The following is a 27,379-nucleotide window of genomic DNA, read 5'->3' as shown; positions in this document are numbered from 1 at the left end:
TATTCTTCTGTGACAATCTAGTTTCCATTTCTGAAATGGCACTGTCAAGGATGTTGAGCAGGGATCTTTTCAGAGACTAATGGGAGGAAATGGTAGGGTCAACAGCGTCTGTATGGCCCAAACTTGAGAGCACAACACTTTGACACAGGTGTTTGCTCATTGTTCTCCTTCTCTTTGTTGGATGTAACTCATCCTCAGCAGGAGTTGACACTCAGCAGTCATCCTCACGGATGTCTTTTAAGGAGTCAAGTTCTCCACTAACAACCCCAGGAGCACTGCACAGATCAACTGACTGAGACTGCAGAATAGCTTTTGCTGGTTTCAAGACACCAAACATCATCATCATCATCATCATCATCGTTTATTTATATAGCACTTTAAAAACACACAAGGCTGACCAAAGTGCTGAACAATAGAAACATAATAGATACCATAAGAATAATAAATACGATAAAATAATAAACATAATAAACATAGCAAAAACAATAAAATATAAGTAAATACAAGTCAGTCAACCACTGAGTCAAAAGCCAGTGAATAAAAATGCGTTTTCAATCTGGATTTAAAACCAGCACTGATGTCAATTGCCTAATGTGAAGAGGAAGGTTATTCCAAAGCTTAGGAGCCACAATAGAGAACGCTCGATTCGCCTCTCAGTTTCAGCCGTGATTTGGGGACTGAGAGCAACAGCTGCTCAGCTGACCGGAGCGAACGAGTGGGGACATAGGGCTTCAGCAAATCAGACATATATGCAGGTGCCAGACCATTTAAAGATTTAAAACCAATAAAAGAACTTTAAAATGAATCCTAAATTCAATTGGAAGCCAGTGCAGGAGGCCAGAACTGGAGTAATGTGCTCAAATTTCCTTTTACCAGATAAAACCGTGCCGCAGCATTCTGTACTAATTGCAGGCGTGTCAGAGTGCCCAGTCCAACCCCAATTAAAAGGGAGTTACAATGATCCAAGCGTGAGGTTATAAAAGCGTGGATGACAGTCTCCAAGTCACGCCTTGAAAGGAAAGGTTTAACCTTCTCGACAGACGCCTGAGGTGATAGAATGACGATTTCACCACCCCATTCACGTGGCCATCAAAGGTAAGAGCAGAATCGATTTTAACCCAAGATTGGTAATCGAGCTCTTCAGGTGAGGGTCAGAGCAGCAAGGTCAACATCAGGGATATCAGAGGAACGATTTGGGCCAAACACAATTGCTTCCGTTTTACGTTCATTAAAATTTAAAAGTTTTGAGCCATCCATGACTTAACATCACTAAGGCAATCAAGCAGGAGTCTAATTGAGGAGCTATCAGAATGACTGAAAGGAAAATAGAGCTGGCAATCATCAGCATATAGATGAAATGAAACATTGTGTTTACGAAAGATCGCACCCAGTGGCAGGAGATACAATGAAAACAGTAATGGCCCAAGAATAGATCCCTGTGGTACACCCCATGACAGAGGGGCCACAGAAGACGATGACGAGCCCAACTTAACACAGAAGCTCGTGTTTGAGAGATATGATTTTATCCACAGGAGTGCCAAGCCAGAAATGCCCACACAATGCTGTAATCGAGAGATCAGCAGGTTGTGATCCACTGTATCAAATGCAGCAGTCATATCTAGTAGTATAAGCACTACGTGTTTACCACAGTCTGTCGCTACCAGAATATCATTCATAACCTTTATGAGAGCTGTCTCTGTGCTATGAAGCGGCCTAAAGCCGGACTGGAAAACTTCAAAGATTTGAAAGTTGTTTAGATAATCCATCAGCTGAGTGTGAACAACCTTTTCCAAGATCTTACTCAGAAAAGGAAGTTTAGAGATGGGTCTAAAATTTGACATTACTGAAATATCTGAGCCTGGTTTCTTAAGTAAGGGATGAATAACTGCATGCTTAAACTCACTTGGTACTTGACCTGACAAGAGGCTGGTATTGATTATGTTCAGAATATGTGGTCCAACAGTAGGAAACACCTCTTTCAGAAAACGGGGATGAACGACATCATTCGGAGAACCACACGGTTTAGCAGTTAACACAAGCTTCTCTAGTTCAGGTAGAACAACTGGTTGGAAAGCAATAAGCAAATTTAAACAGGGAACATGCACAGCCGGGTCAACAGAAGCTACAGTGGAGGGTCTCAAACTAGCAACCTTATCCACAAAGAAATTGAGAAACCTATTACACATAACCTCAGAAGATTGCAAAAGAACATGATCCTCTGCATTCAGTACAGAATTAATGGTATTATACAGAACACGAGGGTTATGTGAATTAGCAGCAATAAGTTGTGAAAAATAGGAGTTTTTGGCGGTCTTTACTGCCCTCTGGTAAGCTTTCCAGCTCGTCTTAAGAGCTTCCAAAGAGCGTACAGCCTGTCCTTTTCCATCGTCTTTCACATCTCCTACATTCTCTTCTAATGGCTCGAGTAAAATCGGTTAGCCAAGGGCTGGCCTTGGGTTTACACTGCCTGAGTCTTAGAGGTGCAACAACATCAAGGGCAGATTTACAAACAGAGTCCAGATGAGAGAGTAATCCATCTACGGAGGACGACTCAGAGGACTGGACATAAGTTGTTCAAATAGTGTTGAAAATCTTCAGCAGTATCTGAGCCGAAGGCACGATAGCATCGAGTCGGTGCAGCCCGCTTTAACAACAGGACTAAGAGGAACAACGTCAAATAAAATGGGCATATGATCAGAGAATACAGCATCCTCCACATGTAAGTTACAGACAGATAACCCATATGACAACACCAAATCCAATGTGTGACCACGTTCTTGAGTGGCACATTTAACACTAGAATTACTGAGCCTTTTTTCCTGGTGCAAGTCCCTACTACTAGATTTACTGGCCTCATGCAGATTTGCGTAAATTCCCCCAACCTTAACACCTCTTGGCACCCCGCTGAGATTTTCACAGGTCGTCAGCTCCATTGTTCTCCTGCTTTTGTTGTGCAAACACACCTCCCCAACCCCTAACCATGAGAGATTCAAGTTTTCCTTCCTGCAAGGCTGCTTTCCTTCCTTACCTGCCTGCATGCCTGTCCATAAACATATATACACAGAGTTGTACATATATTTATATATTTATATAGCCACACCTTATATAATATGCATAAAGTCTAGTTATACACACAGACACATCTATATCATATACACACACACACACATATATATATATATACATACACATATATGTGTGTGTGTATATATGATATAGATGTGTCTGTGTGTATAACTATGTATGTATGTATATATATATATATATATAAAATATGTATATATGTATATATATATAAATGTTTGTATAGTGCACTTTCTATACCGTGCTCTGTCCACTTTTTTGCAATGACAATGCAGATTTTCTACTTGTGGGACAAATAAATGCAGATTTGCTGTGTGTGTGTGTGTGTGTGTGTGTGTGTGTGTGTGTGTGTGTGTGTGCGCAACATTGGCATTTGTTTACTCAGATCCAAGGCAGGCCAAACCTCTGTGTTACAACCTACATACAAAAGACAGACATTCACATTATATGGGTACACAAGTCTGTTTTATTTCAAAGTGTTTCAAACTTTACAGGGTTTGCAGACCCAGTGTCCATCATCCCTGCATTTGGCACAGGTGAATTTCTTACATGTTGCACAGGTAAATCTGCTGCGATTCCTGTTGCAGCTCTCTTGCACCTGGCACTGTGTTGTCTTTACAGTCCCTGGCACAGCACCTGCCTCTGTGCTAAGATTTCCTTGTGCTGCATGAATCGGCAACGGTTGCTGAGCTAGAAGACGCAGAAACAATCTTCTTTTGCCTGTCCACCCTGTACATGCCTTGTACAAAATGTAGGCATTCACTGCCGCCAGGTCCAGCATATTGTAGAAAACCGCTACTGGCCACCTGCGTGTTGCTGATCTTACAGAATACATCCGTGCCATTTGGTCCAACACGTCTACACCACACTGTAAAAGCAGAGCGAGAGAGTCATGAGTATATGTTTTTTCTATAGGCCTGTATAGCACACATCAGAAAACATTGTAGCACTGGTGTAAAATTGTACACACATTCACATACCTTCATGTGGTTGTAGTCTGTGATCGTGTTGGGTTTCCTCTTTCTGCCGTCACCGATCGTCACGCCTTGGTGCATGGAACTTAGAACACACACAGTCTTGGTTTTTTAGGTGCATAAATTGTCAAGGACACACTGCCACTTCTAAGCACTGAAGTGGAGAATACCTCTCGCTTTGCAGTATCTTTTGCAAGTTGAGGAAGTTCACGCGGGACTTTATTCACCGTGCCCAGTAATGTTGTTTTGCGCTGCAGCAGTCTGTGCGACAGTGACAGTGAAGTAAAGAAATTGTCCGTTGTGACATTTCTTCCATCATCCAAAAACGGCTCCATCAGTTTCATGACCACGTTCTCTGCCAGCCTCTCTCCCTTCTGACGACTGGGGTCCTTTCCCAAGTAAGGAGATGCACTGCAGACATATTTGGTGTCCAAATCCGTGGCCATCCAGAACTTGATCCCAAATTTGTCTGGCTTGGTTGCAATATACTGGGTGAATGGACAACGAACCTTGGTAGGGAACAGCTGTTCATCTATGGTCATGTGTTCCCCCCTGGAGTGAAACTCTTAGCACAGTTCTCGTTGAAGCGTGTCCAGATGTCGGAGATCGCTGCAAATTTGTCTGTTTTCACCCGTTCTGCCCGCGTGTCCCTGTCATCAAATCGAAGGTGTTGCATAATTGAAATGAATCTATCTCGGGCATTGTCTCTTTGATTAGTGGCACCAGAAAACTTTCTGACCAGCAATCCACAATGGCACCAACAGGACACATGATTGCTCTTACAAACAGGATTGAAATGAATGCCATAAGTTCATGAACTTAAAGCATAAAGTCTAGTTATACACACAGACACATCTATATCATACAGATATATATATATATATATATATATATATATATATATATATATATATATATATATAGCAGATCCCGGAACAACATCGGAGATCTCTGTCCAGAAGAGCGCAGTCCTAGGAACAGCTAAGATACTGCAAGGGACCCTCAAGCTCCCAGGCCTCTGGTAGAGGACCCGAGCTTGAAGGATAAACCGCCCACAGGGGCGTGCTGGGTGTTTTTTTTTTTTTATGTGTGTGTGTGTGTGTATATATATATATATACACACACACACACACACACACACACACACACACAGATAGATATGTGTGTGTGTGTGTGTGTATACATACACCAATATTTTTGAATACACGTGTCCATATTTATGTTTCCAGATTGTTTGTATAGTGCACTTTCTATACCGTGCTCTGTCCACTTTTTTGCAATGACAATGCAGATTTTCCACTTGTGGGACAAATAAATGCAGATTTGCTGTGTGTGTGTGTGTGTGTGTGTGTGTGTGTGTGTGTGTGTGTGTGTGTGTGTGTGTGTGTGTGTGTTGTGCAACATTGGCATTTGTTTACTTAGGTCCAAGGCAGGCCAAACCTCTGTGTTACAACCTACATACAAAAGACAGACATTCACAATATATGGGTACACAAGTCTGTTTTATTTCAAAGTCTTTCAAACTTTGAACGAACCTTGGTAGGGAACAGCTGTTCCCTACCAAGCATTTCTTGCAGCTGGCAACAACGGTCGTGCATTCAGTATAGTTGTGACTTCCGCAAAAAAATGTGGTCAAAATCTCATGAGTAAGTTGAAGCATTTCTATCAGGCATTTCTGAAAGTTGTAACACAGAGGTTTGGCCTGCCTTGGATCTGAGCAACTCTGAGTGAGCAAATGCAAATGTGCCAGGCCTCAAGGACAATGGGTGGTTAGCACAACAAAAGCTGTAGGCGAAACAAGCTGACGACCTGTGAAAATCTCAGCAGGGTGCTTAACACCTCGGGACTTGCACCAGAAAATAAAAAAGCCAGTAATTCTAGGGGTATTGGGTTTAGGGAAGTTACGCAAATTTGCACAGGATAGTAAATCTAGTGTTAACAGATTGAACAAGATTAAAAGAGTTCACCAGGTCCATGAATTCCTTAGCCAGGGGCTTCCCTGGGCAACATACGTGTATATTAAAATCACCGAGTAGCAGGACCTGGTCATACCGGGATGCACAGTCAGCGAGAAACTCCGAAAACTCAGATAAAAACTCCTTTTTATATTTAGAGGCCGATAAACTATTGCACACAGCAATGAAGGCGAGTGGCCCAGTTCACACAGGCAAAGTTCAAAACTGGTGTGGCGTGTCCATGAGGATAGTTGCTTAAACTCAAAGTGTGATTTAAAAACAACAGCTAACCCCGCCACGACCAGAAACTCTCGGGCGCTAAAATAAGCACAGCCGGTGGGCAGCAGTTCAGAAAAAAGCGCTTAACTCACCAGGTGAAGTCCAGGTTTCAGTCAAACAGAGGAAATCCAATGCATGGGAAGAAAAGAAATCCTTCAGGATGAAGGTCTTATTCGCCACCGATCTGGCATTTATTAAGCCCAACCTGAGGGGAGCTGGTTCGAGACCTCCGGGTAGTGACAACCAGATCCACCGATCGAAGGTTTGATCGGTCGATTCCCTCAACGCAGATGCCGAAGAGGGAATGATTTAACAGGGCTGCTCCCGATAGAGCCGACAACGGGAACCAACCAGGAATCCACAGGATCCAGAGCACGCAATGGTACCAGGAGTCGTGGGAAAGATTGACGAACGGAGCGTAGATCGTGAGGAAGGTAAGAATCGGATTCTCAGCTTAACGAGGCGACCTCCACGGGTACCCGTCTCCTGCGCCGCTTCCGCATATCTGGTGGCAGTGGTAGGGGATGGCAGCGCAATGGTACTGCTTCCAGGTAGGGAGGCAGAAAACCCTGGCTATCTTTACCAAACCAAACTGAAACTTTGGTGGATGAGCCGATTTCCAATAAAGTCTGGCGATCATACGACAGTATTGAACTGACATGTTGCACAACATTAGCTAAAAACAATAAAATCAAACAGGTAAAAAAGAGCGGTTGACGGCATGCCAAACACACAGGCGCCATCTTGTGATTAACACCTGCATTAGGAACTTTCCAATCTCATAGAAGTGATGCCTCTTAATTTGGCATAGTAGGCCTGATGCCTCGGTGCACAGGTAAACTGCAGCATCATCATCTCCAGTTGCTCTTTTTGGCTACATTCAGGAAAGTCGTATCTGAGCTGCTGTTTCCATAGTTCATCCAGTTTGGCCAAGTATATTCAGTTTGTATACTACTTTGTTCCTTGCAGCTATGCCACTGATTGCCATTAGTCCACTGTCTGTGTGCATTATGTTCAGTTCTACTTCTCATGTGTCATTAGTTAGTGTTTGGGTCCTCTCTTTTCCACATCTGCACAGTGCACATGACACTTTCCATGTAGACTGAGCTATGAATTTTTCAGTGCAAAATGTTGCCGTGCTGTCTATATTTAAGAAAACATATGTGATAGCTACCTTGTCCTCTTTCTTTGCCTTAACCTGAACTGGAACAATAGCAAGGATGCTGTTAGTGTTTTTTTTTTTTCTTTAAGGAATACAGGAGATTGACTTACTTTTTCTTTTCTTTTTTTTGCCTGTCCCATTTGGTTCTTTAGCCGTCAGAATTGTTGTCTGAAGACCAACAAGGATACCCAATGGATTTACTTTGCCAAATGGATCATCACAGCCTTGCAGTATTGGTCCATTTGATCAACCTTTGTTGTTATTGTTTATTTTATTTTATTTTCAGTTGTTACAGACGGGACAGACATGACTGAGGGATAGGAAAGGGAGAAAGAAAGATGAAGGAAAAGAAAAACAGAAGAGAAGAGGGACAGTGAGAAAGGGCACTTAAAAAGAGAAAGAGAAAAAAAATCTCCTGGATCATCTGTTGAGAGAAAAAGAAGAGAAAACAAGCAAAAAAAACAGCAACATACTAAACACAACACCATCACGTTAATCTAGCTAAGTGTAAACAGCAGTAAATACTAAATATTGAATGTTGTTGTGTAGCAAGCAGGACCGACAGCGCATAATATGCTTGGAAATAGCAGCCAATAAAGGTGTAGTTTATGTCTATGAACAGTGAACACCCGTGTGCACACCTGTGTGGATCAGCGCGCTTGTATTCAAAAGGTTTCCCCATGTAATGGTCTGCTAGAGGATGTAGAGAGCCATAGCCCCGTCCCCCAGGGCATGATGAAGGCATGGAGGAGATCCAGGCTCCAGACATTCAGAGGCCCCAGAGTGCGAGAGCCCAAGGAGGACCACCAGAGGGGCATCCGTGCCACCCTCCTGGGAAGAGCTGAGGAGAGCCCCAGATGAGGGGTCACCCAGTAGCCACGGAACAGACGCCAGAGGGGGCTGCAGTGGCGTGCCCGCCGGTTCTGCCGGCAGCCAGCTGTGCCAGAGTGAACCGAGCCACAGGCCCAGAGGCCGGAGGCCGGAGGCCCGAGGGCCCCCTTTGCCCCGGAAGAGGTCTGACCGAGCAACAGGCACCAGGCCCCGTCAAGTAGTCACCGGGAGTGAGCTGGTACATACCTGAGCGCCCAGCCCCGGACACCAAGAACCACCAACGCACCGACCCCTGAGGGCATCAGTTACCAGCAGGGAGTGTGGTGAGGGGAGATAGGCCTTTGGAGGGCCTGGGAGTACCCAGAGAGGTGGAGTGTAAGACCCGACCTGACATATAGACACAGACAAACAGGCACACACAGACACAAACATGCATTCCCACCCTCATGCACACATATACAAATACTCAGCACTCACCCAACGTAGGGATAGACATACATGGACACTGTACACACAATCACACTCCCCAAACAAACTCTATACCCTAGGTCCAGTTACCCTCACCCCTGGAGAGGGAAACGGCACCTAGACCCAGGAGATGTTACCCCTTCCCCCGGGGTGGAGGCAAGCAGACTGCCCCAGGCTCCGCAGCAGCAGGGAGGTCCCAATTGGACGGCCAACACCTTCTCCCAGCCCCCCCCACCCCAATGGCCAGCGGAGAACAGGGGTGTGTGAAGACCCCAAACCTCCCTCCTCCCGCTCATGGGTAGTGTTGCTGCCCATTGTTCTAAGGTGCATTTAAAACACGGGAGAGCATGGTGCTGCTGCCAGAGAGCAGCAGGTGTTAGCACGGCCCCTCCCAAGAACCCTCAGTGTCTACATGGATTTAAAATTGAGAGGTGGGCACCGGCGCCAGAGGTGGGGTTGAATACACAGACCGTCCACTGGACGCCATTAACGTGCCCACCCTCAAGGCCCTATATGTATGTGTTATGAGAGTGTGAGTAATGTGGATGTCTAAGTTGTGGAATAAAATTGAGGCACAGGTGGCCAGAAGGGGGGGGGGGGGGAATGCCTCCCCTGCACCCTGGTGACACACCCGCACCCCAAGGCCCTACTTGTGTGGGTGGGTGTGTTGGAGCGGGAAGAGGAGGCAGCCGGGGATGGGGAGGAAAAGAAGGGAGGAGCAAGATGACTTACTCTTAAAAGATTTAATTCTTTTCAAGAGTTGAAATTACATATTACAGCACGCTGGATGTCAATGTGAACGACAGTCTGCTTCACATAAGGATGTCCCTGTAAGCGGGGCAATACAGTTATATCACAACAACAACAAGTATTATTATGACTATCTTCTTCTGGGAAATGATGCGGCCAGTCCTGCTGTTTCCCAACTGGATCTTCTCCCACACTTCATCCACATCTGACCTCATCTCACACCTGCTCCTTTTCCTGGGAAAAAGACAGAGAAGGAAAACCACCTCATTCCCTAACCTTGCTGTATATTAGCCAGCAATTTGCAGCCTGTTGTTTCTACTTATTGTCTAAGTCTGAGACATTCTGTTCAGACCCCCTTGCTCCAGAGAAATATCACCCTGACTTTAACTAGTTATGATGTGTAAGCATGTTTGCAAATCCTTCTGCAACTCAACATGTCAGTCTCAATAATTCAATTCAATCATGGTGCCAAATTGATGGTTTTGACCTTTATTATATGGAGTGCCAACTCTTAATGAGCACAATTGCAATGTGTATATAAAATCACATAAAAACAGCTTTAATTAATAATTTTATACCTAACACGTCACACTAAACACTGTCTACATCCTCAATAAATCCGTGAGTCCTGCATTTGGGTCCTCTCTTCTCCACATCCACATGCCCCCATTAGCTGTTTACCATCGGGGTCGGGGGGCTGAGAGGAGGAGTTGGCAGTCTGGTCACGGTCTAGGATGCTGGGCCTCCCTGCTGTTGCGGGACCGGGGACGGTCTGCTAAGGGCAACATCTCCTGGGTCTAGGGGCGGATTGCCGCTCTGGGGACGATGGTACTTATATAGAGTATGTTTGGGGAGTGTGAGTGTGTGTTCAGTGTTCATTTCTGTTTGTCTCTGCGTTGGGTGAGTGCGGAGTATTTGTATATGTGTGCATGAGGGTGGAAATGCATGTTTGTGTCCGTGTGTGCCTGTTTGTCTATGTCTATGTGTCAGGCCGGGTCTTAGACTCCACCTTTCTGGCAACATTTTCAAGGTGTGGGGGTCTATTTCCCCTCACTGCACTCCCTGCCAGTGGCTGATGCCCTCGTCCGTTGGTGCATTGGTGGTTCTCGTTGTCCGGGGCTGGGCGCTTAGGTACGTACTGGCTGCTTGGCTGGGCCTGGCACTCGTAGCTAGGTCGGGCCCCTTCCAGGGGGTGTGAGGCCCTCGGACCTCAGCCCCTGAGCCCAGGGCACGGTCCGCTCTGGCACGGCTGGATCTCCTCCATGCCTGCTTCACGCCCTGGGGGCAGGGCTATGGCTCCCCACACCCTCTAGCAGATCGTTACATGGAGAAACATTTTCAATACAAGCGTGCTGCTGCCACAAAGCATACCGTGCGCTGTTGGTCTTACATGCTGCTCAGTAGCATTCAATATTTTTTATTTACTGTTACTGTACTTATCTAGGTTGCTGTGATCTCCCTACTGTTTTGTTCTCTTTTTGCTTGTTTTCTTTTCTTTTATTTTTTGTTCCAACATGTTATTAAGCTGATTTTTTTGTGTGTCTTCTCTCACTGTTCCTCTTCCCCTCTGTTTTTCCTTCCCTCCTATCTTTCTTTATCCCTTTCCTATCCCCCATTGATGTCTGTCCAGTCTGTAAAAACTTAAAATAAATACTACTACTACTACTACTACTACTACTGGCACAAAAAAAACCAAAACAAAAAAAACTATAATTTTATTCCTAACACTTCACAATAAACACCGTTCACAGCCTCAGCAGACCTGTGAGTCCTGCGTTTGGGTCCTCTCTTCTCCACATCTGCACAGCGAACATGACACTTTCCATGTAGACTGAGCTAATTCTTGAATTTTTCAGTGCAAAAAATTCAGTTGCATTGCTGCCTATGTCTTAGTGACAGTCACCATGTCATCTTTTTTTTGCCTTAACCTGAACTGGAACAATAGCAAGGATGCCATCTCTGTTCCTGGCACCAATACCACAACATAGTGTATTACCTGTCTCCACAAACCCACTGATCACAGACTGCTTCTCATCATGTTGTGGTGGCTCTTCCTTTGGTATAGCTTTATCCTTGCTCACTGTGTGGAACACGTTTGGATAAGCCAGTGAATAGAATTCACTGTTTGATTTCTTCTTACAAAACTTACTCATATGACCCTGTTTTAAGCAGCTGAAACAAAGTCCCTTCCCATGGAGAAAGCGTAGTTTCTCTTTGTGTAGAGATTTCCTCAGTTTCTTACATTGAGCCATGGTATCATCCATCCATCCATCCATCCATGATAAGCGTTACATTCCACCCTAACAGTCCAGGGAATGAGGGTAAGTAACAAAAAGTGTGTGGATTGAAAAAGGAGAGAAAGCGCCAAAAGGGTTAAATTCAAAGGTTTTATTAACGTTTCAACAATACTAACTCAAAGAGACGGTCAAGCCGCTATCACCTTTTAAAAAGAAAACGCAATGAAACTCAGTAGTTGGTCAAAGCCCTGAAAAATAAGTAAAACAAAAGGTTAATCACCAAACGCACTCCTCTCCACAGAGCAGGAGTAATCAAGCAGCATGCACACACACAGCTCACCAGCTGCAACACCACAAGCCTCTCTGGGCTAGAGTTCACCTTTCTCTGGCCTTAAGTACCTCTAACTGCTGATGGGAGTCAGCTGTACCCAACAGACAGCATCTAGGCAGGAGAGAAAGAAAGACCACATCCACACCAGGGCAATTTCAGGAGGAGGCCCTGCTAGGGCCATAACACCCCCTCCCATAAATAGACACCCATGGTTTGTCAGAAGGTTCTACCTGTTAACCAAACCAATTAATCAAGCCCGTAATCGTTGCACCACCAGATTGTAGGCTTTCCACCTACCAGACCCCATTTAGGCATCACCTGCGAAAGCTGCCAACCCCATCTCAATGGGTAGGCCAAGCAGAGAAGCCCACCTCAACTGGCTCCTTTCGATGTGGAGGAGCAGCGGCTCTACTCTGAGCCACCTCCAGATGGCTGATCTTCTCACCCTATCTCTAAGGGAGAGGCCAGCCACCCTTCGGAGGAAGCCCATTTCAACCGCTTGTATCCATGATCTCGTTCTTTGGTCACTACCCACAGTTCGTGACCACAGGTGAGGGTAGGAACGTAGATTGACCGGTAAATTGAGAGCTTCACTTTTACACTCAGCTCTCTCTTCACCACAACAGACTGGCACAACCTCCGCATCACTGCAGCCGCAGCACCAATCTGTCTGTCGATCTCCCACTTCCTTCTCTTGTCACTCGTGAACAAGACCCCAAGATACTTAAACTCTTCCACTGGTTGTCCCTGACCCAGAGTGGGCCCTCCACCCTTTTCCGGCTAAGTACCATGGCCTCAGATTTGGAGGTGCTGATTCTTATTCCTACCACTTCACACTCGGTTGTGAACCGTTCCAAGGCGAGCTGGAGGCCATCCCCTGATGAAGCCAAAAGAACCACATCATCTGCAAAAAACAGAGATGAGATTCTGAGACCAACCAAGTAAAAGCCTTCCGCCACCTGTCTAAGCTTATAAATTCTGTCCATAAAAGTTATGAACAGAATCGGTGACAAAGGGCAGCCCTGGCGGAGCCCATCACCCACCAGGAAAGAGTGCAACTTATTGCCGGCTATGCGGACCAAGCTCTTGCAGCGGTTGTATAAGAATTAAATGGCCTGTAGCAATGGGCCAGTGACCCCATACACAGGATTCCCCGAGGGACACGGTTGAATACCTTCTCTAGGTCCACAAAACACATGTAGACTGGTTGGGCAAACTCCCATGCACCCTCAAGTTGTCACGGTTTGGCAGGACAAACCGTGGGGATGTGGGAAGGAGGACCCAAATGCTGGACTCTGTGCAGTTTACAGTGCGTTTATTTACAGTGCGGTAAATATTAACACAAGTAATCCCCGTGCATTTCCCTGACTCCCGTTTCGTGTCTTCCTCCCTGATAAGTCCGTGTCTTGTGCTCTCCGCTCCCATGTGTCTGCACTCTCCATGCTCGCTGCTCTGGCTTTCCACGCTGTTTCTGCAGAAAATAATAGAAGCAGCTGTTAGGGCACTCCACAATAGCAGGCATGCACTCACTGACTTCACCTAAACTGGAAGACTAACGTGGAGTCTCACGCAATGATCCCGCATCGGTGGAGGCTTCCCCACACCATTAAGTAGCTCCCTCCGCCGACGCTGATCCGCTGCAGGTGTGTGGCATCCTCCTTGGGCGTGGACAGTCATCCAGAGGCCTGTCGGTGCCTCCCTATACATAGATACATGGAACAAAACCCCCAGACCGTGGAACTGTGCACACACATACACCAAATAATAATAATAATAATAATAATAATAATAACAACAACAACAACAACAACAACAGTCCACACTGCTCACGGACCCCGAGTCCTCCAGAGCTGGGTCCGTGAAACAAGTATCCTTAAGAGGATGAAGAGCTGATCCAGTGTTCCACAACAGGACAAAAACCGCATTGTTCCTCCTGTATCCGAGGTTTGACTAACAGATGGACTCTTCTTTCCAGCACCCTGGCATAGACCTTCCCAGGGAGGCTGAGGAGTGTGATTCCCCTCTAATTGGAACACACCCTCTGGTCCCCTTTCTTAAAGATGGGGCCCACCACCCCAGTCTGCCAATCCAGGGATACTGCCCCTGATCTCCACGCAACATTGTAGGGATGTCAACCAAGACAGCCCTACAACATCCAGAGCCTTCAGGAACTTGGGGCAGACCTCTGCCACCAAGGAGTTGTTTAACTGGTTCAGTGACCTCGCGCCCGGCGGGTCATCCCTTTCGTCCCCAGACTCTGCTTCCTCCACAGAAGACGTGCCAGTGGGATTAAGGAGGTCCTCGAAGTATTCCTTCCACCGCCCGACAATTTTCTCAGTCGAAGTCAGCAGCGCTCCACCCGCACTATACACAATACAGGTAGAACACCGTTTTCCCCTCCTGAGACGCCTGACGGTTTGCCAGAATCACTTCGAGGCAGTCCGAAAGTCTTTGTCCATGGCCTCTCCGAACCCCTCCCACACCCGAGTTTTTGCTTCAGCCACTGCCTGCACCACGTTCCGCTTGGCCTGTTGGTACCTATCAGCTGCCTCCAAAGTCCCACAGGCTAACCAAGCCCGACTCCTTCTTCAGCTTGGTTACCACCACGACAGGCACCAACGACTTGTGGCCACAGCTCACCGCAGTGGCTTTGGCAATGGAGATGCTGAACATGGTCCTTTCGGCCTCAATGTCCCCAGTCTCCCTCAGAATGCTGTTGAAGTTCTGCCGGAAATGTGCGTTGAAGATCTCACAGACCAGGGCCTCTGCTAGGCGTTCCTAACTGTATGTTTTGGACAGGCCAGGTCTGTCCAGCGTCCTCCCCCGCCTCCTGATCCAACTCACCACCAGGTGGTGATCAGTTGACAGCTCAGCCCCTCTCTTTACCTGAGTGTCCAGAATATATGGCCTTACGTCTGGTGATACGATTACAAAATCAATCATTGACCTTTGGCCTAGAGTACCGTTATGTTTGAACATGGTCTTTGTTATGGCCAAACTGTGGTTTGCACAGAAGTCCAATATCAAAAAACCGCTCGGGTTCAGATTCGGGAGGCGAATCGCGCCCCTCCAGGTCTCACTGTAGTTGCCCACGTGAGCATTGCAGTCTTCCAGTAGGACAACAGAGTCCTCAGGCGGAGCACCCTCCAGTACCCCACCCAGGGACTCCAAGAAGGCTGCGTACTCTGAACCGCCACTCAGCGCATAAGCGCAGACGACGGTCAGGGCCCATTCCAGACCCGGAGGTCCAGGGAACAAACCCTCTCGTTCACTAGGAGAAACCCCAACAGACAGGCAGTAAGCCGAGGAGATACCAGGATACCCAACCCAGCCCGCCGCCTCTCACCAGGGGCAACTCCAGACTGAGACACAGTCCTTCCCCTCTCCAGGATCTGGTTCCAGAGCCCAAGCCATGCGTTTAGATGAGCCGGTACCTCTCAACCTCATGCATTAAGTCAGTCTTCTACCCCTCCAGAAAGGTGACATTCCATGTCCAATTGCCAGTCTCCAGGGTGTTCCCCAGTAACCCTGTCCCAGGCAGGGTTAACTGTTCCCTCCCTCTTCTCATAGGGATTTTCTGAATGGCTCTTTGTCTGATCCCTCACCCAGTACCAATTTGCCACGGCATACCCTACCAGGGGTTAAAAGCCCCCAGACAACATAGCCCTTGGGATCCCTGGGACACAAACCCCTCCACCGCGATAAGGTAGCGATTTGCGGAGGGGGCCATGGTATGCTTACTATGGCAAAAGAGAGCGGGGTTGATGAAAGTTGCGGTAGACCTAGTGAGTCCCTTTTTGCTTTCCGCATTTTTGGCTTTGCATTAATACTGCTTGAGTGGTTCACAGGTGTGTCTGTTGTTGTAAAAATTGTCTTGCCAATCTTCCTCTCTAATTTGAGATTTGGTGTAAACTTGGCTGATGCCTTATTGCTGTCATTTATATATCCAAACAATGGGTGTAGCACTAACTTAGCTTGTGTGTTAATAAACTTGACAAGGTACATAAACTTAGGTCGTCATGCTTCTTTCTCCTCAATGTCAAGGATAATACTCCTCTCTATGCCACAGAAATCCAGCATTGGTTGGCTTCACATCGCCTTTTTCTGGATTCATATTTAGACAATGGCATATTAGCTCCCGGGGCTATCCAGAAGGGCATTGCTCCAAAAAGTAAACGAAAAAATAGAAAATCTTTATCCCTCTACAGCATAGCGTTGCCCTGAGGCAACAAACCACATTTTCATGCCTTACACTGGCCCTTCAAAAAAAAAAAAGACTTTTTTTTTTTCAAATAATGCTACCAGGCACATCTCTTTCCAATAAAATGATAAGTTGAAGGTGGTGTGACTTTCCTTTCTGCAAGCTGCACTACATGAGAGACATCTCCATTAGGAGGCAAGATAAGGATCACTATTTTACATGTTTATAGTGAAATAAATGTATATTAAAAAATACGTGTATGTGCATGAATATGTTAAGAAGCATATTTGATTGTTTGTTCTACTTTTTAAAATGTATTTATACAGTAAAACTGTTAATTTTCATTCATTGCCTCAAGGCAACACTGCGCAGTTAGCCCAATTTTTTTCAGGCAATATAATGCATTTGAATATGTGTGTAGAGATGTGTTTGTGTGCATTTATATGATCATAGTCAATGTTTTTTACTTTACAATCTACTCATAATTACAGGACATGGATGTAAAAACCTTTTATGCAAGGAAACCAAGGGAATGTGCACTTTCTGTCCTCAGAAAGTGAGGACAGTGAGCTTTCAGGGAGTGACAGTGAAGTAGAGGAGTGGATCCCTGAATGAGGTTTGAGGGATACTTAGGAGCTCAGGGGTCAGGGGTCAGTTGGTAAAGTAACTGTGTCTTTGTGTGTGTTAGTGCCCACATAGCAAGCAGGTCTGGCCAGGATCTGGTATCAAGCCGGCACTTTGAGTAATCTGGGAGAGTAGAAAAGCACTATATAAAAACCAGTCCATTCACTGTCTGAACAGAGTTTCGGCATGTTACTTTTGCACTGTTTTGCATGTTCCGGCACATGTTGTTATTGCATGGCTTGATTAAGGTACACATTATGCTGACATCTGGGGCCAGAGCTGAAACTGTTCTGGGCCAGCACAGTCTACAGCTGGCCCGTGGCTGCACACCACCTACAGATGGTCCACATACCGCAATGAATAACGGCCCTTTGGTGGCCCAGATCAGGTTTGCCAGAGGTAATCCACACATGGGCCAGCACAGGACGACCAGGGTGTCTGAAACTGGCCTTGTGCTGGCCCATGTGGGCCACCTCTGGCAAATCAGGTCTGGGCCACCAAAGGGCCGTCATTCTTTGCGTGTATGTGGGTCATGTGTAAGCACATTGTGTGGGCCTGATCCCTGCCATACCAATATTGCTGTGTGGGTGTCAGTGTGTGTGGTCATGTATTATTGTTGTGGGAACACAAATTTGTTTACACACTCAAATTGTGAGGTCTCGCCTAATTTATGGGGACAAATTGCAAGATAAATCATTCAATTTTAGGGTGAAGGCTTGGGTCAGGGTTGGGGTAAGGTTCAGGCAGGGACTTGTGATGGGTAGAGTCAGGATAAGTCTCCAGGAAATTAATGTAAGTTAATGTAATGTCCCCAAAAGTGATGGAAACACAACGTGCGTGTGTGTGTGTGTGTGTGTCTTGTGGCGTGTGCATAGGGTTAGGGTCAAATGTTGGATGTATTTTGGTGTTTTATTGTTTTGTGAAATGTTTACATTGTTGTTTATTTATTTGTTCATCCTTGTTGTACTAATACAACTTATTATAGAATAACTTGGCATTTACTACCCTTGTTGCACAGTGTTGCCTTGAAGCAACAAACCAATATCTGTTTGGGGGGGCAGGGTGTCAAATTTTATGATTGATATATTATTAGGGACCCTAAAGCTCCCCAAAATAGGGAGAAATATTTTTTCCCCAAAATTAAAAAAGTCATGCAGTAGAGGGTTATTGCTTTGCCAGGACCTCCATAACATTTTTTTGCTGTTGCATTACAGCAAACAATGTGAGAAGAACTGTTACCTGAAGATTAGTGTTTGGCTTGTCTGATAGCTGGAAGTATTAGCTGATTAAGGCTGGATGGTTGGCATCCTATTTTGCTCACTATCAGCATTGCCATAATGCCCCTAGCCACTCCATGATGATTACAGTGTAGCACAGTTGGCTGAATTTGGATGGCAAAGAATCTTTATGAATCTTTTCGAATTTTTGTCATCTTCCATGATTCTCTGTTTAGCTTCTTCACCTTATTGACAGTTGCGAGCAATAACCCACAAGAAAACACACAAAGGATAGCTGTTCATGTGTAGTTCACCAGTCATTAGCGGGTCATTTGCTGCTAGGTAGCTTAAAAATGTATTCCAGTAAGTCCCGTGTCCAGTGCCCCCTCCTTTATCCACCAGTAACTGCACTTACTTGCTGTGCTGAAAAGCTGAGGAGATTACCAAAATGGTGAATCCCCTCCTAGTTTTGTGTCCATGTGCTGCAGTGAAGTCAGTTTTCACACAAATGTCACAGCGGAAAAAACTAGCTGGTAGTCAGACAATATACATGTCCTTGTGCAGCTGAAATCATCCACAAAGTCTGCTTGTAGTGGAAAACGGACAAATATTTATTTCCATAGCTTTACCATACTTTGCAAGACACAGTATGATAACTGTTTGATTCAGCGGCTAAGTAGAAACTCCACTACTCCACAGTGCAGAAATCTGACCTCTCACCATTTGTGGAATTACAGTTTATTGAAGGAACAGTATGTACAAATTAAATAAGTAGGAAAACAAAAAAACCTGAATCCAACTGAGAAATGTCACATTTATCTCATGAATATTTTCTTTGAATTTTCCAGGTAGAAACAATGGAGTCTGTTATTGAACTGCTTCGAGAAACTCTGGCTGCTCTGAATGACCAGGAGCTCAGCAAATTCAAGAAACAAATTCATCATCAGAAATCTGACTTTCCATTGACACAGTACATGAGGACAGACCTGCAGGACACAGTGTTTCTGATGGTGCAGACTTACGGCCAACAGTCAGTGGAGAAGACCATGGAGGTCTTAAAGGAGATGAAGAGGACTGATCTGGCTCAGAGGCTGTCAGACTGCAGCTCACTGCCTAGAAGTAAGACAAAAAAATCAAAACCAAATTACAACCATAAAACTGGCATGTCCTCTAAGTAAAGTCTTCTTCTTTGACATTATGTATAATATTGTAATAAAGACAAAAGAAAACACATATTTAGGTACTTTGTCAGGAGTAAAAATGACTCCTTCATACTGTTTATTATTGCTGAGGAGGTTTCAGTGTAATTCTGCATATTGTCCATTTTTCCAAAGTCCTATTTCCTGAATAATTGTCAGTTAGTTGTTAAATGTGTTTGTCATGAGTGACTTTGAGCCCTTTTCTCCTCAGAGAAACACTCTGTGGATGAACGACGCTCTGCACTGATCCACAAAGTGAGTCATGTCACATCTCTGATTCAGTACAAGACAGCAGGCTGAAAGTCAGAGTACTAAAGTATCATCAGTTCTCATGTTGAGTCATTTTTCTCATGATTTCTGCTGGATGTTTGTGACAAACTGAAGCTTCATTCAGTTTGACTTCTTCAGCAGTAATTTTCTCCAACACTAATGTCAGGATGTCTTTACCACTGAGGATGAGCTGAGGAAGTGTCAGCATGTACATTTGTCCTTCAACAGGACAGAGAAATCTGAAAACATCAAACACTTTAAAGATTCAACTTTATGCTACTTACAAATATTTGATAAAAAATATGAAAAATCTGAATCAGAATACTTTATTATTCCCAAAGGTAATTATTTGGGTTGCTCCAACACAGTAACTGCAATAGACTAAACAATTTAAACAATACAATATGTTACAGATTTTACAAATTTAAGAAATAGCACTAATAAAAAAAATATACAAATTGCTCAATTATAAATATGAAGAATTTACAGAGGTGATTATAAATAAATATCAAGAATATTGACAAGAATATTACAGAGGGGGATATATGATGGATATTTGACTCTAACCTGTAAACTTTGTCATTTGCTGATTTACTAATAGCAAATAAAAGCTTTAGCTCAGTGGGATGAGCCGGCGACCATATGGGTGGAGAGCAGTAGACCAGAGTCCTGGTCCGAGTTTGCTGCATGTTTTCCCCTCTCTATATCTCTCCCTGCTTTCCTGTCTCTCTACACTGTCTCTATCGAGAAAAGGCTCAAAAGATTAATAATGATAATCTGAAATCATGGAAATATTCTCAATAAATTTTACTTTTTAGCTGCACATTATGAGAGAAGAACTGCAGCCTGAATAAATAAAAACAAAAGCTATTGAATATTTTAAAAAAGGATCATGCCTTCTGCTTTCTTGATAAATTTTTCATAAGCATACTTGAACTGATAAAAAAAAAATGTGTCGTGTGAATGAATTGTTTGTTCCAGGTGGCAACAATGGCAGCTGTTAAACATCTGCTTTTAGAAACTTTGAGTGATTTGAACGGCAATGAGCTCGAGAAATTCAAGAAAATCCTGCAGTTGATTTTTCCTTGGAAGAATCTGTCATATATCTCATGGATGTTTAATCGATCATCAGACAGAGCAGATGTAGTGAATCTGTTGATGGATAAACTTGGTCAGCAGTCTGTGGAGGTGACCAGAGAAGTTTTCATGTACATGAACAGAACTGATCTGGTGCAGAAGTTACCAGAGAGCAGCTCAGCATCCAGAGGTAAGACCAACATGCATGAGTGTAAACTCTGTGTCATCAACAGGTTTTTGTGTTGGTGGTGTCATGGTGGTGCAGTGGTTAGCACTGTCTCCTCACAGCATGAAGGTTGTGTGTTTGAGCCTCCTGGTTGGCTGGAACCTTTCTGTGTGGAGTTTGCATGTTCTCCCTGTGCCTGCAGGCTTTTCCTCAGAGTGCTCTGGTTTCCAGTCCAAACACATGCTTGTTGGCTTTATTGCTGGTTCTAAATTAAATGTGGGTGTGAAAGGTTGTCTGTCTGTTTAAAACCTGAGGTGGACAGGTGTACCCTCTCTCATTATCACAGCTGGGAACCTCCAGTTACTTTGGTTTGACTGGATGGAGGGTTTCTTTGTAGGGTTCTTATGTCATTTTATTTTATTGTGTGGATGCTTTAAGGCATCCACACTATTGTTTTCCTGTTTCTCTTTATTGTGTGGATGCTTTAAGCATCCACACTATTGAGTTCCTGTTTCTCTTTATTCTTTATACTTTATTATTATTATTCTAGTTGCCACTTTTTCACTTTTTTTGGCACTTAACTACTTCCACAATTTTCAGCCGATTTTCACCGTTCAAATTTTAAACTATTCTGCTATTTCTGCTAATGATCGCTATATCTTTTGGTGTTTATTACTGTTATACTTTTTAAAATATTCCACTTTTTTCCTTTAATTTGTCCCATTGAAATGAATGGGAAACTTCTGCAATTCTGCTAAATTTTGCTTGTTTTTGAAACTTAACTACTTTTTCCTACTTTCACGTAGAACAACCATTCAAACTTTAAAATGTTCTCAAATTATTGGGCTATTCAGGAATAAATCAGATTTTTCAAATCTTTTACCGTTTTATTTTTATGCCTCTTAAAGTTTTGAGTTGGAAAATTGTGATTTTTTCACAAAATACATGCGTTGTTATGGTTGCTATGCACTTGGCTTCCAGTGTGCCACTGTAGGTTTCGCAGTCTTCTCTTCATGTCCCAACAACTTCTTGCTACTTGCTCAATTTTCACTCAACTTCCACACATTATACATCAAAACGTAGGTATTTTTGCTGGCTTTCCGAAAATGTCACCATCATTGTTGTGAGACTTATAGAATTTTGGAAAATCTCCTCAGAGCAACACAAAGTCTGAAAACTCTCCATAGAAAGTCAATGGAGAGTTTGTTCAAAATCACCGCTTGATTTCTGTAATGAGAGGCATATTCGAATCGTCATATCTCCTTAACGAAGCGGTTAAAACATGAGGCTTGTCCCAGTATATCTTCAGACACCCTGATGCTCACAATTCAAGAATTTTTTTCTCACCTATTACCGTTCTGAGATGAGTTACACTTGTTTGAGCGTAGGAAATTGTCCTTCGCTCAGATTTCTTCAGATTTCAAACTCTGGAAATGAACCACTTTTTTCTCTCGTCATAACTTTTTGTTGGATTTCCACAGAGACCTGAAAATTTCCATGATTGTTCACCAAAGCCTGCTGTCTCTTACGGTGAAAAATGATATTGATACTCCAAATAGATTTAGAGTTAGAAAGCGTTGTTTGAGGGCAAGTCAAGGCAGTTTTGCTTTGCTCTACTCAGTTATGGTGCATTAGAAGTCAAATATCTTTAATAATTCATATTTTAATGATACATTGTCAACACTTTAAGATTCCCCATCTCTTCTGAACAAAACGGTGTAAGAATGACCGTTCTAGCCCCTATAGTTAGGAAATTATGGTCATTTGTTTGAGGGGAGTCGTCATTATGAGAAATAGACTGCAAAAATCCTGTGTCTCTCTGTGCTGCATGCACCTGTTTTGGCGGGAAAAAGTGCACAGGCTCTCTGATTGGTGGATTCAAATTCAGCAGCTCCCAGGCTGCTTGACTGAGCTAGAAACTTACTTCTCTCTCTCCCTGTGTGTGTGTGTGTGTGTGTGTGTGTTGTGTGTGTGACAGAGAGAGAGAGAAGAGAGGGCGAGACAGAGTTTTATGGGAGCATCTTATTGTATGATTTAAATTCAATATATTTAGACTGGTTGACTGAATTTGATCCTGTGTGTGTCTCTCTGTGCATGTGTGTTTCCATATGTTTCCATATTTCTGATTGTGTGACTGTTACACTTTTTTTTTGCTCAGTTTTTTTTCATTTAACAAGTACATTTGAAGGACCCTTAGCATGTTCAGCATTTTTTCAGCTGTCCATTTTGCTTTTCCAGTTTTTCTGTTTAAGTTATTACTATTGTGCTGAATCATACTATTTCTGCTATTTTATAAGATTTGTGCTAAATATAGTATTTCTACCCAGTATAGTATTTCTGATTAATTATAGTTTTTCTACCAAATCATATTACAGTATTTTTGCTTTTATACCATTTTTATAGGATTTTTATATTGCTTAATATAGTATTTCTGCTTTTTATAGGATTTGTGCTTAATACAGTATTTCTGCTAAATGTAGTATTTATGCTTAATCACACTATTACTATATATTTCTGCCAGCTTCCCAGCCAGCCAATCATATCTGAGGTCTGCAGTTTCTTCTCTCGTCATATCTCAGCGACGGATGTACAAAGAGTAATGAAAATCGCAGTCAAAGTACACCAAAGTCCGCTGATTCACCCAGTACAAGAATTATGCTTCTAGTCCACCTAGTTTTTGAGTTACATGACGTTTTGTAACTCCAAAAACGGCGCTCTTTGCCTCTCACCACGATCTAATTCTGACTGCTCATCACCCTGTTTCCCAAGTGCTCACTGTCTTTCCCAGTGGCGCAGCTGGTAATGACACAGGTCTGCAACCCAAAAAGTCGTGGGTTCAACTCTACCTTGGACAACATGTTTTTGCCCTACAAATTAATACACTATCACAGACCACTAATTCATATTCATCATTTATTACAATTCTGAAAACTTTTTACCAGCTTTTCTAATATGGACCTCACATTCTTCTTAACACTCCATGGCACAAATACTCTTCCCTTTAGGCTCTGTGAATGTGTGTGTGTATCAATATTTCTCCCATTTTAAAGTATTACTCCTCCATAATTGATTTCTCTTAAATCAAAGTACTTTTACTACATCTTAGTACTTCTGCTCAATCATAGTATTTCTGCTAAATCATAGTATTTTGCCAAATCATGGTTTTTGTGCCAAATCATCAGAATCGTGTTTATTGGCCGAGTATATGTGCAGACAAATACAAGGAATTTCGTTCCGGTAGATGGTGGCTCTCGAGCACAGCAATGTAAATCACACACACACACACACACACACACACACACACACACACACACACACACACACATCTATCTATATATACATTACACATGCATACACATACATACACAAAGCTGTGTAAACCAACTATAAATAACTAATCTAAACGTATATACATAAAATACAGAAATGAAATGAGGTGGAATGAATACTACAGAATGTACATAAGGTGCAGTTGCAGTCTGGCAGTGGGAGCAGTGTGACAGTTCAACTGTTTAGAAGGGAGATGGCGAGGGAAAGAAACTGTTCCTGTGTCGGGTGGTCCTGGTCTGCAGGCTTCTGTACCGCCTGCCAGAGGGCAGCAGATCAAAAAGTCTGTGTCCAGGGTGTGAGGGGTCTGTGATGATTTTCCTGCCCGCTTCCTGGTTCTTGAGAGGTACAGATCCTGGATGGAGGGCAGGGGGCGCCGATGATCCTTTCTGCTGCCTGTAGTCCGCTGCAGTCTGCACCTGTCCTGGTTAGTGGCTGCACCATACCAGACTGTGATGGAGGAGCACAGGACAGACTCAATGACTGCAGTGTAGAACTGGATCAGCAGCTCCTGTGGAAGACTGTACTTCCCCAGTTGTCTCAGGAAGTACATCCTCTGCTGGGTCTTTTTGAGGATGGAGTTGATATTGGTCTCCCACTTCAGGTCCTGGGAGATGGTGGTACCCAGCAACTTGAAGATCTCCACAGTCGACACAGGGCTGTCTGATATGATGAGGGTGGCAGAGTTGAGGATGTCTCCTGAAGTCCACTGTCATCTCTACAGTTTTAAGAGTGTTCAGCTCCAGATTGTGCTGACTGCACCAGAGTACCAGCCGCTCAACTCATCATAACATTTGTGTTATGTTATAGTATTACTACTAAGTGGAGGAATTTCTAAAATGTTACAGTATATGTGCTGATTACAGTATTTCTATATAATAGAATTTTGGCAAATCTCCTCACACCAACACAAAGTCTGAAAACTGCATAGAAAGTCAATGGAGAGCTTGTTCAAAATCACCACTGGATTTCTCTAATGAGAGGCATTTTCAAATCGTCATATCTCAACGCAGCAAAGTTAAGACATGAGGCTTGTCCCAGTATATCTTCAGACACTCCTGACGCTCACAATTCAAGAATTTCTTTCTCACCTATTACCATTTGGCCATGAATTGGGTTTGTTTGAGGGTAGGAAATTCATCCCTCGCTCAGATTTCTTCAGATTTCAAACTCTGGAAATGAACCACTTTTTTCTCTCGTCATATCTTTTTGATGGATTTCCACACAGACCTGAAAATTTCCATGATTGTTCACCAAAGCCTGCTGTCTCTTACGGTGAAAGAATGATATTGATACTCCAAATAGATTTAGAGTTAGAAAGCATTGTTTGAGGGCATGTCAAGGCAGTTTTCGCTTTGCCTCTACTCAGTTATGGTACATTAGAAGTCAAATATCTTCAATACTTCATATTGTAATGATAAATTGTCAATACTTTAAGATCCCCATCTCTTCTGAACAAAACGGTGTAAGAATGACTGTTCTAGTCCCTACGGTTAGGAAATTATAGCCATTTGTTTGAGGGGAATCCTCACTATGAAAAATAGACAGCACAAATCCTGTCTCTGTGCTGCATGTGTGTAAAACAGCTGCACCTGTTTTGGCGGGAAAAAGTATACAGCCTCTGATTGGTGGATTCAAATTCAGCAGCTCCCAGGCTATTTGGCTGCTGCTGCTGCTAGTGTGTGTGTGTGTGTGTGTGTGTGTGTGTGTGTGTGTGTGTGTGTGACAGAGAGAGAGAGAAAGAGAGGGCGAGAGAGCGTTTTTATGGGAGCATCTTATTGTATGATTTAAATTCAATATATTTAGACTGGTTGACTGAATTTGATCCTGTGTCTCTGTGCATGTGTGTTTCCATATGTGTCCATATTTTTGATTGTGTGACTGTTATACTTTTTTTTTTTGCTGATTTTTTTTTTTTTCATTCAACAATTACATTTGAGGGAGCCTTAGAATGTTCAGCATTTTTCAGCTGTTCATTTTGCTTTTCCAATTTTTCTATTTCAGTTATTACTATTGTGCTAAGTCATAGCATTTCTGCTGCTTTTCAGTATTTGTGCTAAATACAGCATTTGTGCTAAATCATACTATTTCAGCCATTTTATAGTATTTGTGCTAAAACATAATATTTCTACTAAACGCAGTATTTCTGGGTAATCATAGTATTTCTATGTATTCCTGCCAGCTCCTCAGGGAGCCAATCCTCTGTGAGTACTGTAATTTTCAAATTGACATATCAAGTCATGCATGACTTCCCAACCAGCCCATCACATCTGACGGCTGAGACATTCAAATTTCCATATTGGGGCTTTCATGGGTTGTAAGTCAACCACTCATCCATGTCATGTATCTCTACAAATTCATATTTTTACTTTAAACACACAACACTTGACAATCCCCCATCTCTTCTGAACAAAACAGTGTAAGAATGACTGTTCTAGACCCTACGGTTAGGAAATTATAGCCATTTGTTTGAGAGGAGTCCTCACTATGAAAAATAGACTGCACAAATCCTGTCTCTGTGTTGCATGTGTAAAAACAGGTGCACCTGTTTTGGGGGAAAAAGTACATAGCCTTTCTGATTGGTGGATTAAAATTAAGCAGCTCCAGGCTTTTTGACCTACCTAGAAACATACAGGAAACACTGTATGTACAGCCCCTATTTGTTCACTTGCTTCTGCTGCTGCTGCTTGTGTGTGTGTGTGTGTGTGTGTGTGTGTGTGTGTGTGTGTGTGTGAGAGAGAGAGAGAGAGAGAGAGAGAGAGAGAGCCTTTTTATGGGTGTATCTTATTGTGTGCCTACTGGTGGTGGTCAGAGGGCCCGGTGGCGCCAGTGTCCAGCAGCCTCACCTCTGTCAGTGCGCGCCCAGGGTGGCTGTGGCTACAACGTAGTTTGCCATCACCAGTGTGTGAATGGGTGAATGACTGGATATGTAAAGCACTTTGGGGTCCTTAGGGACCATAAAAGCGCTTATATAAATACAGGCCATTTACCATGTCCATATTTGTAATTGTGCAAGTTATTACTATTATGCTAAATTATAGTATTTCTGCTACTTTTCGGTATTTGTGCTAAATACAGTATTTCTGCTAAATCTTAGTGTTATTGCTTAATTATATTATTTGAGCAAAATCATAGTATTTGAGCATATTCTTTCTATTTGTGCCATAGCATAGTATATTTGCTGAATTACAGCATTTCTGCTATGTTGTAGTATTTGTCCTAAATCA

The 27,379-nt window shown here is 43.6% G+C and overlaps 1 protein-coding gene across 1 annotated transcript in view; it reads left to right on the top strand.

The window, feature by feature from the left end:
- LOC116319476 overlaps positions 1-27,379 on the top strand; it is a 146,177-nt gene that overhangs the window by 47,326 nt on the left and 71,472 nt on the right. The window contains exons 11-13 of the mRNA XM_039619944.1: positions 18,962-19,232; positions 19,524-19,567; positions 20,564-20,849. Of these exons, the coding sequence (XP_039475878.1) occupies positions 18,962-19,232; positions 19,524-19,567; positions 20,564-20,849 (601 nt within the window). The remainder of the gene's footprint in view (positions 1-18,961; positions 19,233-19,523; positions 19,568-20,563; positions 20,850-27,379) is intronic.

The sequence above is a fragment of the Oreochromis aureus genome, linkage group 11 (genome assembly GCF_013358895.1).
Source record: "Oreochromis aureus strain Israel breed Guangdong linkage group 11, ZZ_aureus, whole genome shotgun sequence".
Lineage (NCBI taxonomy): Eukaryota > Metazoa > Chordata > Actinopteri > Cichliformes > Cichlidae > Oreochromis > Oreochromis aureus.
This window is presented reverse-complemented; position numbering and strand designations above follow the sequence as displayed.